Below are 15,441 nucleotides of genomic sequence, written 5' to 3' on the forward strand. Positions count from 1 at the left end.
AGGGCTGGACCGGCAGGGATGGAGGTCTGGAGGTGGGGTGGGAGGGGCCAGCCCAACCAGGCACAGATCCCCTCCCTCCAGGACAGGATGGGGGCAGGAAGAAAAGGGGAGCAGCCCTTCTGGGTAGGAGCCAATCGCCCCCTCACCCCCTGCCCCATTCAGGCTGTGATCACCAGGCAGTCACAGAGCGGCCCAGAAATACAGGGGTCACTGAGGGACACGGGTCTCCCAGACGCCTCTGTCATGCCTCCAGGACAGACTCCACCAGGGCACTTAACTGATTAAAATCTCACCCGGTGCTCTCTGAGGATATCATTTTAAAGTTCCAACAGGAGAGGGAGAAGGCCATAGCCAGGCCCAGCTTTATTACCTTCCCATGGACGAACCCCAACGTGACCCCGATGGCAGCTCTTCTTAGCCCTAAAAACCAATGGTGACACTGACCCACGTCCCCTAATGTTTAAGGCCCACGCTGACCTCTCTCCTGATAAATTCATTCTCTGTGATCTGAGCTTAAAAAACCAGCAGCCTGCAAGCTCTGCTTTCTGGAGTTAGCCTCCCCTGACTTCCCAGCCCTGCTCACCTGGAGGACCGCCCTCCCCGTGCACGCCATGTGGCTGGCTGTACGGCAAGACCTCCTCACCCGCTGACTGATGGCCTCCAGGCCCACTGCTCCCAGCTGCAAGCCACCTGCAGTCACCTCCAGATGACTCTCCAAACACGAATTCACGATCTTGGAGGATATGGACACATCACCCAGAGCCATTCCACAACCATTCGGGGGTGGAGGAACTTCCAGAAGGAAGGTCCTCAGGTAGAACGAAGCTAGGCTCCCAGCCAGGATAAGACACCAAGAAGCAAACACCTTGGTCCTGGTTTATGATCTCTGCCCAGCGAGCAGACCCTTGGGACCTGAAGACCACCCCCGGCAAAGGGGAAGGCAACCCCGCTCTATGGGCATGAGTGCCCCTTGCCCTCTCTTCTGCGGGCTGGGCCCCTCCTGCTAGAGAATGGTGCGCCCTGGGCCCCGGTGCCTGCCTCAGCACAGAGTTAGATGGAGGAGTCAGGAAGCAAAGTGAAAGCCACTTCAGAACAAAAGAAGGAACCTTTTGGAAAAATCAGCAAATACCTCTTTCCTTTCCTTCCTCTTTTCCACAAACAAAAAAACAAAAGTTCGTCTGCCCTCCTAGTCTGAGTGTGAGCAGCCCCCTCTGGGGAGAGACCGAGGCCAATGTGACTGCTGTGTCACACAGAGTGACATCACAGGCGGCTGCAGGGAGCAGCCAGGGAACAGCCAGCGGAGGGAAACGCTGAATGTCAAACCAGCTTAGCGAGGAGGAACTGACCTTTGGGGACGAGAGCCCAGTGCCAGTGATTATGCCTGGCTTAACACCCCGCGACCACATGGCCCGCAGGTGTAAGCCATGGCTCTTGTCCTCAGCGGGGCGGCAGCAGCCAAACATGTTTAATGAATGCGGCAAAGTGATAAAGTAGGTTTGTGCTCATACCTCCGATTCCAGCCTTCTCACGGGAAGGCTGGTATTTCAAGTGTCCCTTTGATCTACTGCAAGTCCCTAAGAGGATCCATCCAATAAACACACTGGGTTTAAGTCAGAAATGTTAACAGGACCCTGATCTGCCCTGGGAATGCACCACTACAAACATGTCACATGTCACTCGAGAAAAAGCTGAGGCAGGCCAGGTAGATCAGAGAGGTGCCCCTGGGGCCGATGTTAGCCTTTACCGGATAAGGCTGAGGTCTGGCCGCAGCCAACGCCTAGTTATCAGCTCAAACATTTTCCAAAACAGCTTAGGTTTCTCTGGGGAGAGGGCTTTGATGGTTCCATTTGTTTACGTGCGAGCTCCAGCTTGTCCAGAGGGCCACATTGTTCCTGGGCTGGGGAGTGCCCCTGGGGCTCTGACATACCTTCCCCCAGGGCCTTTCAAGTCCCCCTGAACCTGAGGTGGCTGGGCAGAAACTCCCAGGAGGGCCTACCCTGATCCACAGGGGTGGGAGGAGGCAGGCTTGGTGTTGAGGAGTTGGGCAGGGCAAGCCAGTTGGCTCCTCTGCCTCCAGCCCTATGGCCTGGGCTTTCAAAACCCGCCTGGCAGGCTGCCAGGCCTGGGGTGGGGGCAGTGACTGACTGGCTGGTTATTGGAAAGCTCCCATCATTAGCCCAGGAATGTTGTTTGGTTACCATGGCGACTTTCACTACAAGCAGCCTGACTAAAGCACAAGGAATCTGTTACCTAAAACCACAGAGCCCCAAGGAGCCCTGGGCTTCAGGAACCACCACGCTTATCAGGGCCTGTTCCCTTTGACCCCATATCCCCGTCCCTCCTCTCAGGGCCTCCCAGCTGCCTCCCACACCCAGGACCAGGAGAAAAGACTAGCAAAGGCATCTCCAAGTTGGCCTGGGCCCTTTCACATTCCCCTGCCGGCCTGGCTGGGAACCAGGCCCAACCAGGGTGGCTGCTGCCCCCATGAGGCCCCTGCAGTCCAACCAGCACCGGCCTGGCCAGCACATGTGTCCAGGGCTTAGTCGGAAGCCCTCAGGATTTCAGGAAGCTGCTGAGTGTCTCGTTCCCGCCGTGCCAGGTTCACACTGTCCCTGCGGCCGGCCGGCAGTCTCTGCCTCATCACGTTCCTGCCTTTTTAAACCCAAGCTCCATTAACTAAAGGTCATCCCGTAGCCCGGAAATTAACAGGCTTCTTTGCGTTGCTTTCTAATCCCTGAATTCAGGAGGATTTTCGAAAGTTCAACTCCACGAAAGCTGGGTTTTTCTCCAGGAGTCTTGAGACTGCCTGCAGGAAGAGTGGCCACTTGTGCCGCTGAAAAGCTTAAACACCTTTCACCGAGTGCGCCTGCCCTCCCTCACACACAGGGCTCCCTCCTCCAGCGCCTGGTCCGCGTGCACTGCCCACCTGCTGCTGTCTTACACGGTAGTGGGCCGACTCCCAGACCCCTCCACACTGCTGTCTCTCAACAGGGTTGTACACCGACCCCAAGACCTTTTCTTGTCCGAGTCTCACCACAGACCTTGGGAGCAGAGGAGGCAGGATAGATGCCATCATCTATCCTGCCTCATCTTTGGCAGATGAGGAACGAAGGCATGGGAAGCAGGGGCATGCTGCTGGAGGGGACAGGTTAAGAGGCAGGCATGCCTCACAAGGGGATAGCCCATGTGGAAAGGGGTCCACTGTACGCAGCGACACCCTCCCCTGTGCCATGCTTCCTCCACGCCTGACATTGGCCTGGCCCACCTCTTTCTTCACGAAGGCAGGCTCTGCAGCCTCCAAAGGCCTCGGCCACCTGGGCAGCCGGTGGGGAGGAGCTCAGTGGCAGACAGACCCCCCCGAGTATACAGACCTGGTTGGGCTGACGTCAGTGGGTTTGATTTTTTTTTTTCTGCAGTGATATTATTGGATCGGTCATTTAATTAACTGCTGTGGCAATAGCCAGACCCACACAGCTTGTCCCCAATGTAGGGAGCAGCTGGAGAAGCAGGACACAGTTTCCATTGAAGAGCAATGACATTTTTCAGTGATCCCTGACCGGTAATGGACTCAGTGACATTTCCTGCTAATCCGTGGGTTTCTGTGCTCCGGGGTTTCATCTGTGGGGAATGGTATTGACTTATCTGCAGAGTCATGGTCGCTCCAGAGCTGTGTGGGAGGTGGGTGTTCCACCCCACCTTTTTAAAAGATGGATTTATTTTTCCTGCCTAAGGAACAGGGATTGTCCCCTCACAGTTCCGGCGGTCAGAGCTCCCATATTACCTCCAGTTACTCTCTCAGCCTTTTAGGGCTGGCTCAGATCGAGCTGGTCATGGAGGTGAGGGGCTCAGGGTGGCTCAGAGACAAGAACCTGTCGCTGCTTCTCCACCCCATGACCCGTGTGCAGACATCACAGGGATGGGATGCTCTGGCCCCCAAAAGCTCCCCGGTGGGCCTCTCTGCAGTGATAAAGGAACAGAAGACCCTAAGGAGGCCTCCGGGCTGAGACTCACTTTCCTTCTTGGCTCAGACCTCAAAGCGGTCCCCCTGCTGCTGGCCCCACGGCCCCAGCCCCTGAGGCCCCAGGAGTGGCCCTGTGGTGTCTGGATGGGGGAGCTCTGTTGGGAGGCTGTCCCTTAAGAAGGCTCCTGCCTGCAGAAGCAGGGACACAGCTGACAAAGTGGGGCACAGTTACCCTACAAAGTGATCACAGCACAGTCTGCATTGAGACTTCTCACCTTTTTTGGGTTTAGGGTCCCTCTGAGGGTCTGAGGAAAGCCATGTCCCTGGATGCATGCAAGTGCAAACCTTAGAGTGCAGGTCCAGGTGTTCATGGAGGCCCAGAAGTCCACCCATGGGCCTCCCAGGGGAGCCGCCAACTTCACAGCAAGGACCACCTCCCCCACCTACCCAGGAAGACACTCAGTGAGTGAAGCATCCTGGGGAAGAACTGGGCACCTGAGGTTGGAGGAAAGGGGTGGGTGGACAGTGCACCTACTGCAAATAAGGGAGGGAGGACTGGGGAGAAGCTGGCTTCCTCACCCAGGCCAAGAGCCAGGGAGGATGGGGGAAGCTGGCAGGAGGCGGGAAGCCCTTCCCTGGGTTGGCTGGGAGGAGTTGAGGGAGAGCCAGAGGGCACCCCCACATCCTGGACACACCCCACTCCTGCTGTGCCTCAAACAGCATGGGCTTCAAGCAGGTTTTCACAAGCGGCCGTAGCCTCCCCACATTAGCCCAGGGGAGGTGATTCTGCCAGCAGAAAGCATTAGGTCTAGAAGTTAGGAAGGGACGGCGAGCAGTAGGATGCCAGATGCTGGGCCTGGGGACTGAGGAGGGGCCTGAATCCCCTTTCCGTATTTCCATCAGGACAGCTCTGCCCCCATCTCTTCACAGTCTTGCACCTGTGGCCACCCGCCCCCCCAGCCAGTGGTGCCCGCAGGGAACTCACTTGAAGTTCTCGGGGTACTCCGTGATGGCCATGTTGATGACGTCCAGCGCGAGCTGGTAGTGTTTCTGGGCGGAGAAGAGGAGAGCCAGCAGGTGGAGGGCATTGGCATCATCCCTGCACAATTTCAGGGCCTCCTGCAGCTGCTCCATAGCGCTGGAGATCTGCCAGAGAGAACCGCCAGTTCAGTGACCTTCCCCGAGGCCCACACCTCCCTCTAGGACTTTGGTGCCAGGCACCATCCATCAAGGGGACATGAGACTCAATTGAGACCCTGGGCACTGAGGGGCAGGGCTGGTGCTCTGATGAGAAACCCCCCACCACCCCCCAGTCACATGGCAAGAGGGATCTGCGGCCCAAAGTCAGGCCCAGGAAGCCTCTGCTGTCCCCACGTGGAAGTAAGAGGAGCAGGTGTGAGGTGCAGCACAAAGGATCTGTAAACACTGGGAAGCATTTCCCAAGCTGGAGTGGGGGTCGGTAAGAACCACCAGGCCACGAGTCTGTACCTGAAGGTAGCCAGGCCCTCTTCTCTGGACCAGTCCATGCAGTGACAGGGGCCGACAAATAAATGCCCCCCCTACTCAGAGGCTCACAGTGGCAAGAGCATGGGGTCAGGTGGGGGCAGGATTCCAGCTCTGCCATGTTCCAGCTGGTGCCTTAGGACAAGGGGCTTCACCTCTCTGAGCTGTAGTTCTTAGGCTGCAAAATGAGAGCAGCCAGAGCCATTGCAGTGGCTGAGGGGACGTGGACAAATGCTCTGCAGAGGACCATGCACGTGTGAAAATGTGTTTCCTTCTTCACGCCCTCAAAGCCAGGCAGCTAGCCAGGCAGCTAAGGGTCTGGTAGGATTCCTCCTTCTAGTCCTGAGGGGCGTGTGGTCCCATGCTCTCAGGCCTGGCACTTAGATCAACTACTGTGACTTTGTCCACATCCTCCCAAGAGCCTTGTAAGTCTTTTTAGAAAGGCTGGTTTCTTATCCGATCCTCCCATGTTCCTTGAGGGACCTATGGTGCAGGCCAGTGGGGGCCTTGGGTCCCGGGGTGTCCGGCCCCTGCCTGGTCTCCACTTGGCCTCTGTGCAGGCTGTGGGCGGTGCCGGACCCCGAGAGTTCCCATGAGGACCTTCCTTTGTGGAAAGGTTGAGGAAAGGCAAGGAGGAAGCTAAGGCCAGTGTAGCTGCCAGCTTGGCTTGCCTGTGCCTCCCTGAGGGTGCTCCTACCCTGGTGATTCTCCAGAGTGGACCCCATCATCCTGGGCTGGAGCCACACCCACAGCCTTCACTGCTCGGGTAGCAATACGTGCTCTGGGCAGAACAGGCCAGTGGGCCTGAGACCCAGGCAGGCCAGGGGGCCAGCTTAGAGTCCATTTAGGGGTCCTTGACCCACTGATGCTACCAAGATCTGGGGTCCCCAAGAACACTGGGTGCCAGGGTCCACTGGGCTGGCCCAGCCATCTCTCTGAGACAATAGCTGCCATTCATCAGAGGTGGCTGAAAATTAAAGATATCCAAAAACACATCACCCACGGTCTATCCCAAGTTTGATGGCAAGAAAAGCACCGGTTCTTCTACAGAGACTGAAGATAAAGTGGTCCCAGGCATCTCGCTGTCCGTGCTCCAGGAGAGAGTGGCAGGGAGGTGTCAAGGGCCTCGTCCAGGGGTACGTGGAGCCGTGCCCACTGGCCTGGAGGCTGGTCTTACTGTTTGTGTCAACTCCTGGCTTCTGGTCTCATCTCCAGTTGGCTCACTGAACTGTTTCCCTGGGTTTGTCACGTTGCTGTTTGCTTTCCCTCAACCCTGCCTTGGCCTGGCTTTCCCCCCCGCTGCACCCTGACTCTTATGGCGAGGACCCTTCTCTTTCTGTGTGCTACATATTCCCAATGCACCTGTCGACCCACTTGGGTCAGGGGCTGTACCACATTCTCTGACTTGATCCTTACTAGGTCCCTCTGAGGTGGAGTTTGAAGGTGCTCCCGCAACAGGTAAGGAAATAGAGGCTCAGAGAGGTCAAGTCACTTGCAAAGGGTCACACAGCTGGTAAAAGCAATGGTGCCAGGAAAAGGTCAGCAGCCCCCAGAGACCTGGGGGTTAGGAACCCACCTGTCGGACGAGGGCCAGCTGCAGGGAGACATAGAGGATGACCTGTGGGTCGCCAGGCGCCAGCTGCTGGGCTCTGTATGCGGAAAGGGAGCACCAAGTCAGTCACCAAGGGTCGAGCAACCAGTGTCTGACACAGGCATCCAGCATGCCACGTGTGCCCCGTCTACACCAGGGGGTCTGCTTGGAAAGGTGCCCAGCCGGCAGGTGATGGCTTGGGCAGAAAGCCACCGGTAGGGGCAGCTGCTGACCTGGCTGGGGCCCTGCGGTGGTCCTATACAGAGCCTGGAGCCTGCCCTCTCCACCGTAGGACAGAAGGAAACACCTTCCTGAGGGTGGAGGCGCTGGGAACGGCCTCTCTGGGCAAGAAGCCTCAGGAATGAAGAGGCGGCAGAGAAAGGAAGAAAATGTCTCCCTATCCTGGCGCCCAGGATGGGACTCTCCGATCTCCCTGGGCTTGGGAACAACTTGCCCAGGGGGAGGTAAGTGTGCTGCATTTTCCAGGGAAGCTGGCACAAGGAGTCTGTACCCAGGAGCTTCCACATCAGTGCTAGGGGGGGTCGGGGATCAGACACACAGGGCTCTGAGGAAGGAGTAGGGGGGAGGTCAGGGGCCAAGGCTGTGTGGAGACAGGAGCTCAGCAAGGATGGGTCTGAGGGAGGGAAGGCTGCTGCTGGGGGAAGGTCTTCTCTGCCTCCCCTCTCCACCTCCCCACCCGCACATTCCTGACCCCCTGGCTGCCAGGAAATCTCTGGGAGGACTATGGACGGGGAGTCCTCATAGCCATTGAATTTTTGGCTATGGTAAGGCACTTTTTTGCACAGGTAAGGCACTGTGCAAGGTGCTTTTCCTGCTTTATCTCAGGTAGTCATCACAACAATAATGGGTTATTATTCCCATTTTAGAAACCTGAGCTCAGGAGGGCTGAGGCTCAGCCCGGTGGTAGGGCGGGGGGTGTCCACCAGTGTTGAAAGGCCCCACCGCCCACCCAACCCCAAAGGCCTGTCTCTGCTTCATGCGTGAGCTCTCAGAGCCTTGGTTTCCTGGTCAATAAAATGGGGACAGAAACCTTTGCTCCATCTACACCAGAGGGTCATTGAGATCAAATATGCACACTGGTACCTGTGCTCCTGTGCAATTCGGGCCCCCTTACCTCTCCAGCGTCTGCAGTGCTTTCCGGTGCAACTCATCCTGCCTGCACTTCAGAGTCGCTGCAGAAGACAGGATGGAGAAAGCCATGAGGGGGTGCTGAGGGTGCGACCAGCCCTGCCCCACCCCAGGGCACACATGCTCTGCAGGGAGAGGCCGCATCGGGCCCTGTCTGGCAAATGCTGGCACTCCAACAGCCTCCATTGATGCCACCCATTGCCCTGGTTACTGGGGGAGGGTGTGGGGTGTCCACCTGACCCCAGCCCCCTGGCATGGTTCTTGGCACACCAGGCCCTTCCACTCCACTGCCTTCTTTGTCACCTGTGTCAACCTGACCCTCTCAAAGGCCTGAGCTTGGAGAAAGAGGTTCCCACTTCCATCCTGGCCACATGCCTCCTTGGGCTTCCTTATCCATGAGGCTGCTGCTTCTTTCTTAGCTATTTTAACAAATTTTAAGTGTACAGCTCAGTGGCATTAAGTACATTCACAATGTGTGTAACCACCACCACCATCCATCTCCAGAACTTGTTCATTATGCCTAACAGAAAGTCTACACCCACAGAGCACTAATTCCCCTCCCTCCCTCCCCACCCCATAACCTCTAGTATACTCTCAGGGGCCGAGTCCCATCCCAGGTTTAGTCTGGGGCGTCCATCGCTCCCTTTCTCTCAAGCCGCATGGATACAGAAGTAGGTGGCTGCCTGATCCATGGGGACACACGCTGAGCTGTCAGGGTTGGAGAGCGAATGCTAGGCTCTGAGTAGCAGAAGTGAAACCCCTCCTCCAAGTGCAAGTATTTATTAAATGCTTGCTGTATACCCAGCTCTACACTATGCACGGAGAGGGATTCAAAAGACTCCAGAAGATTACAGCAGTGCTGAGGTTAAAGGTGAACCAGAATGAACTAGACTATGGGATCAGGGCTGGCGGGCCACTACAGCTGCCAGTACCACAAAGGGTCCCAGAGGCAGAGGTTGGCATGAGTTCTGCCAGGAGCTGGGGCTGGGTCTTGAAGGGTGGGAAAACTGGTTGATGAAGACGACATCTCTGAGAGGTGTGAAGTGTGGACAAAGGAGTGGAAATGGGACTGAGGGGTGTGTGTGTGTGTACACACATCTATCCCAGAGGAATCAAAGGGGGTGTATTGGGAGGTAGACACTGCTGAAACAAGAGGCCATTAGGAGGCCTGAGTCACCCCAAGAAGAGGCTCCGAGACCCCGGCACTCACCGTCAGTGGCCTGCAGGCTGTAGGTGAGACCCAGTGCCAGGTAGGCCTTGGAGAGGAACTCCCCAGCTTCCTCCCCACGGTCAATCACCATCATGGCAAAGCACTCCGCCTCCTCCAGCTGCAAAGAGGAGAGGCAAAGGTCACTGGGAGGGCTTTGCTGGCCTTGGCATGCAAGCCACTCACAGTCACTAGCCCCGATCACTCAGAACTGTCATTCCTTGTGTGTGGGCAGAGGCCAGGTGGCTTGTCCAAGGCCACACAGCCAGAGTGGATCAAAGCTATTACCTCTACCAGTGACTCCCTGGACCTCTCCACCCACCCAGGGGCCTGTGCTCAAGGGCATTACCTCGCTCAGAGAAAGCGTCCCTCATCCCAGGGCCCTGTGTCTCCCATCACTTGCTCTGCTGAGAGCATGGACCCAGGCCCAGGCCAGTCTGAGCTAGGCCCTTTCCTCATCTGGCCTCCGTAGGTACCTGTGTCTGTCCCTGCTCAGCAGAAGGAAGCCAGGGCAGGGGGAACAGACAGGGGTCTGGGCTGGGCCTGGGGGCCACTGCCCACCCCACAGAGTGGTCAGGCTGCCGCTTCTGCTGTGCCTGTGAGCTCGCTCCCCGACACAGAGAACTCAAAGCTTTCAGGGGACAAAGGCCTGGGGTGGTTTTTGTCCTGTTCCAGTTGGAAAGGGACCAATTGGCACAGGTCACGTGTGCATGTACCATCATATACAACATGTGACACAGAGAGAGGGGCATGCACAAGGCAGGCCTCCAGAGCCTCTGGGCAACCCACATGTTCAGGCCAGTTAGGGGGGGAGGGGGCAGCCAGGGGCCTCGGCCATGTCCACTCCCAGCCCACAGGCCTCCAAGAAATGCCCCTTCCTCCTTTCAGGCCCAGGAATGCCATCTGCACACAAGCCTGGTATGGCAGTGCACCCAAGTGCGTGTCACCAGGAACAAAGATGGGTTCTACCCATAGTAAAGGGGCTTAACAGATCATAGCCAAAGCCCACTGCCACCCCAAGGTCCCCTGTGTGGGGTGTCTTCCCCCAGGAGAGGCCCATGAGGTCAGCCAACCAGGGAGAAGAGGCAAACCTAAGTTGGCTTCTGGCACCCAAGCCAGTGTGGCCCGCCCCGCTCCTGTCCCTGCCAGGCCCAACCCCGCTCCCTTGGGAGAGGGGCAACTCTGCATCTGGTGGCCTGAGCACTGGCCATATGGACTCTCTCCCTGGAATATGGAGCTGAGATGCTGAGACGGAGGCCATCAGCGTGGAGAAGCGAGTTGAGCTGAGTCCACCATTTGGGCACAGCGGTGGCAAACCACGTGCAGGGAAAAGGCTGATGGAGCAGAGAATCCAGTCAGAGAGGGAAAAATAAGCCCCACGTACAAGGGAACCTGAGAGGGTGAGCTGAGAGCCCAGATAGAAATGACTGAGGAGGGCTGAATCCCTCTGTGGCCCAACCACCACCCCTGACAAATGCTGACCAGGGTAGCCCTCCAGTGCCCTCGCGGTAGAGCTCAAGCTGTTGGCTTGGGCAATGGGCCACCTCCATCCAGGATGGTAGGCTGGTAAACAAGGGAGCCTGGCCAGTGTGGCTCAGTGGTTAAGCATCGACCTATGAATCAGGAGGTCACGGTTGATTCCCGGTCATGGCACATGCCTGGGTTGTGGGCTCAAACCCCGGTGTGGTGTGTGCAGGAGGCAGCCAATCAATGATTCTATCTCTCTCCCTCTCCCTTCCTCTCTGACATCAATAAAAATAAATTAAACATACAAAAAACAAGGGAGTCAGGGAGCTGGGCCTCTGACACCATCAGACCCTAGGAGTTGGGGCTCAGGGGGAGGCAGCAGCTCAGGAAACCCCACGGCTGCCGGCTGCCCAGCCCCAACTGGCAGGTGTGCCTACAGCTGGAGATGCTGAGCTCTGTCTGCTGGAGTCAGAACCAGGTTGTAAGAAGAGCACTGGTGGACAAGCCCCCGACCCCAGCTCTGACCCTGGCTCGGCACCTGACAGCCATGGGGCTTTGAGAAAGTCATTTAGTTTCTTGGCCCCAAAGGTCCTCATCTGCAAAATGCAAAGCTGCAACCCCCACTGTAACTGCTCCTCCCTACAAACCACACTCTGTGCTGGGCCCGACTGGGGATGCCCAATGACAAGGGGGAAGGATGCCTGGTGAACTGGCATGGGATTCTGTGAGCCACACAAAGCAGGGCAAGACCCCACAGAACAAGGTGGCTCTTAATTAAGGTTACACTGTGTGGGCCTTGCTTGGGACTATGGCATCTTCAAGAGAGAAGCAATCGTGCGGCTGGGGTCTCATGGCAGGGCGAGGGGAGGCAGCAGGCATCATGGGAAGGGTTAGGGAGCAAAGAGCACCTTTCCTCCTTCCTAATATCCCCACTGCTGATCGGCTCATCTCACACACTGTCTTTAGGCCTCGTTATGCCTCATGCAAAAGGAACAGGCTTATTTTTATAAACCACCAAGTACAAGTTATAAAAAGAATCCAGAAACCTACTGCACTCTATGTGTAAACACTTCCCATGCCCATGTCCTTCCACTCGGCCAACGCCAGCTTCTACCGCCTGCAACCCACGTAGAAAGGGTGCTGGGAACAAGGCTCAGCGATGTCTGGCAAACAGGGAAAATTACTCTCCAGTTCAAACACATATTCTGGATGAATAGAGCTCACCAGCCTTTCGCTTTAAAAACACAATCCTTAGCTTGTCCACCTGTGGTCCACTCTGACCCCCAGGCCAGTGGCCTTCCTTCACCAGTATTTGCCAGTCTTTTTTTTTTTTTTAAATATATTTTATTGATTTTATACAGAGAGGAAGGGAGAGAGATATAGAGTCAGAAACATCGATGAGAGAGAAACATCGACCAGCCGCCTCCTGCACATCCCCCACCGGGGATGTGCCCGCAACCCAGGTACATGCCCTTGACCGGAATCGAACCTGGGACCTTTCAGTCCGCAGGCCGACGCTCTATCCACTGAGCCAAACCGGTTTCGGCCAGTATTTGCCAGTCTTATTCACATAGTTTAACATGATCTCTAAGCACGGTGTCAGCATGTATCTCAAATCAAACTCACAAGGCTTCAATGTGCCATTTTCCTACACAGCCAACACTATTTTGAGTTCTGTTACCAGAAACAAAGCAGCCTTTACACGCGGAGCCAATGCAGTGATTATGAAGGAAAAGAAATATTATCAGTCTATTAAGTATGACCATATGCAATATGATAAACAACCTCCAAATACATATGTATTTTAAATATAAAAATATATATTAAAAATAAATATATATTTAAAGAAAAAATATATATAATGCCCAATTCTAAGACAAGAGTGGGATTCCTAAACCCCTTGAAATGTGCCCTTTCCATCTTTGTCCTCAAGTCCTATAACCCAACCTAAGTTCTGAGTCAGCTTCAGACCCATGAAGAGCTCTTCACACAGAAAGCAGGGCAGCCTAGTAGCTAAGAACACAAACCCTGGGGCCGCACTTGCTGGGCTCACATCCCGGTTTGGCTACTTACTAACGGCGACCTTGGGCACATCACTTCACTCTGCTGTGCCTCAGTTCCTTCTTCTGCGAAAGAGGGGTAAGAACTGTCTGCTCCATCGAGTTCCTGAGAGGACTGGATGAGATGGAGTCATGGGGAATGCTCAGAGCAGAGCTTGCATGAATGCAGACTGCATTATTAGTTGTAATTTTATATTTACAATTAGTTCAACCTTCCAGAAATGTTGTAAATCTCAGCCTGATAGATGTAGCCAGTGCCATCTGAGCAGATCCTCCCCTATAGCTACGTGACCTCAGTGACCAATTAGGAAGTGGCATCGAAGACCCTCCTGAATCCAGAGAGGGGACATGACTGCCCGCCCTCTGTCTCTGGCCTGACCCTCACTCGGTCACAGAAAAGGAGTGACTCTACACAGGACAAGCTGGGTCTCCACAGCCTTGGGAGGCCACTGACGCCGGCCCACGGTCCAGGACGCACAGACATGTAACCATTAATCTACCCTTTGTCACAACACTCGCCCCAACCGAGGGCAATACACTCGGATATTTTCTATCCCATTCTCTAACAGTCTATTTCAACTACTTTTTAAAGAGTTCTATTTCACAACCCACTAATGGGTGTCAACCTGGGTTGTGAAAAGACAAATAGTTGATTGAGCTCCCCAGCCGCTGCCCATCTAGCCATTTTCTCCCCACCCGGGACCTCATTGGTCCTTTCCAATCTCCCGATGCTTCCTCCCGTGGCCTGAAAAGTAACAGCGGTAGCTCTTTAGTGGTGGCTCCTGCTTCTGCACGATTCACTCAGGTTACAGCACTGGGCTCTCCTTGCTCATCAACGTACTTCTAGGCTGAGGGGTTTTCAAAGTTCTTTTCAACTGTTCCCTTCCCAACAATACACTGCTTTCAATACATCCTTTACCTACGGCAGCCATGTCACTGCACAAAACCCAGGTGTGATCCTTGCACCCTCGCCCTCCATAATTCGAGTGAATTAGCGCTCACCTGACCCGTACTGCGGCCACCTGATGGGATGGTGTTTCACAGTCGAAGGTTCTGAGGCACAGGGACTTAGGGGACCACCCAGGGTTAGTAAGCAGCAGAAGTGAGTTTCCGACCCAGGTCTCCTGATCTACAGCCGGCTCTCCCTGAGCTGCCTGCTCCAGTGCTGCCCTCCATGGCGCTTCCTTTTCCTCCTCTCTGACCCTTGGGGAAAGGATGCCCTCAAGGATATGGGCTGAACCTTGGCTTTTGCCTTCCACAAGTAAGAAAAGTGACCGGACAAGTTCCTGCCTCTCTCCAGCTGTCCTAATTTGGTCCCCACACAAGGCCGGCATTAGCTGCACACCCTGCTCACGCTCAGGCTGCCTTCGGACTCCAGGGCTGCCTAAGAGGTTGTCCCCTGGAATCTTCACCGCCTCCTCCCTTCCTGGGAACTAGAGAGGGGTCACTCCTGAGCCTGCAGAGCTTGTTGAACAGCACCCAGCACCGGGGTTTCTCCCGAGCCGAGCCCCGAGGCCCGTCCCACAGGCCCAGGAGCTGCTGTTATCTGCTCTACTAAAAAGACTGAAAATGCGTCTTCCCCAGAGGGGCAGGCACTCTCCCTAATTCCCACAGCGAATGGCAGGAGAGCCGCCTCATCCACACTGAATCCATCTTCCCACCCCTGAATCTGAAAAGTGAAGGCAAAACCACAAAAGCACATCCCTCTGAGAGCCTCTGTGTCGAAGAGGCTGGCACAGGGATAGCTGCCATTTACCAGGGACCTGCAATGTGCCGAGTGGAGACACTGCTCAGCTCCAGGCTACGGATGAGGCACAGCGAGGGCACGTTACTCCCCTGAAGTCACACAGCACCCAGTGGGCAGGCAGGAATTTGAACCCTACCCTCTCTGCCTCCAAAGCCTGCACTCTTTCTACCGCCCCACAGTCTCCTCAGGGGAAGTGGCCCGAGACAGTGCCCCAGACCCTGAGGGCATGGCCTGCTATTCTGTTTCGTAACATCCTCCCCTTCTCTTTCTGTGTGTGGCACACAGCACACATACATACCCCATCTCCCATCCTCCTAGAAAAGTCAACTTTTTAAATTGCATGACTTTTAAATAATTGCGTTTGAAGAGATATTAAAAAATATTTACAGCCAAAACCGGTTTGGCTCAGTGGATAGAGTGTCGGCCTGCGGACTGGAAGGTCCCGGGTTCGATTCCGGTCAGGGGCATGTACCTTGGTTGCGGCATATCCCCAGTGGGAGATGTGCAGGAGGCAGCTGATCGATGTTTCTCTCTCATCAATGTTTCTAACTATCTCTCTCCCTTCCTCTCTGTAAAAAATCAATAAAATATATTAAAAAAAAATATTTACATCTCCCTTTTCTCCTGTCCCAAATCACTGACTGGGGACCCTGGTGAGATGCTGGCTGTGCCAGAGCAGGAGATTGCCACACACAGCTGTCACCTAGGGGAGCGCCAGGCTAAGCCTCCCACCTGATTCCATAGCTGCCCCAACTG

The 15,441-nt window shown here is 55.4% G+C and overlaps 1 protein-coding gene across 5 annotated transcripts in view; it reads right to left on the bottom strand.

Annotated features, from left to right (window-relative positions):
• TTC7A (tetratricopeptide repeat domain 7A) overlaps positions 1-15,441 on the bottom strand; it is a 106,574-nt gene that overhangs the window by 32,902 nt on the left and 58,231 nt on the right. For all 5 annotated transcript variants that reach the window (XM_036334654.1, XM_036334653.1, XM_036334657.1 and 2 more), the window contains 4 exons: positions 9,415-9,532; positions 8,191-8,248; positions 7,041-7,113; positions 4,947-5,107 (listed from right to left, as the gene is read on the bottom strand). In XM_036334654.1, coding sequence (XP_036190547.1) covers positions 4,947-5,107; positions 7,041-7,113; positions 8,191-8,248; positions 9,415-9,532 — 410 coding nt within the window. The remainder of the gene's footprint in view (positions 1-4,946; positions 5,108-7,040; positions 7,114-8,190; positions 8,249-9,414; positions 9,533-15,441) is intronic.

The sequence above is a fragment of the Myotis myotis genome, unplaced genomic scaffold, assembly GCF_014108235.1.
Source record: "Myotis myotis isolate mMyoMyo1 unplaced genomic scaffold, mMyoMyo1.p scaffold_m19_p_14, whole genome shotgun sequence".
NCBI lineage: Eukaryota > Metazoa > Chordata > Mammalia > Chiroptera > Vespertilionidae > Myotis > Myotis myotis.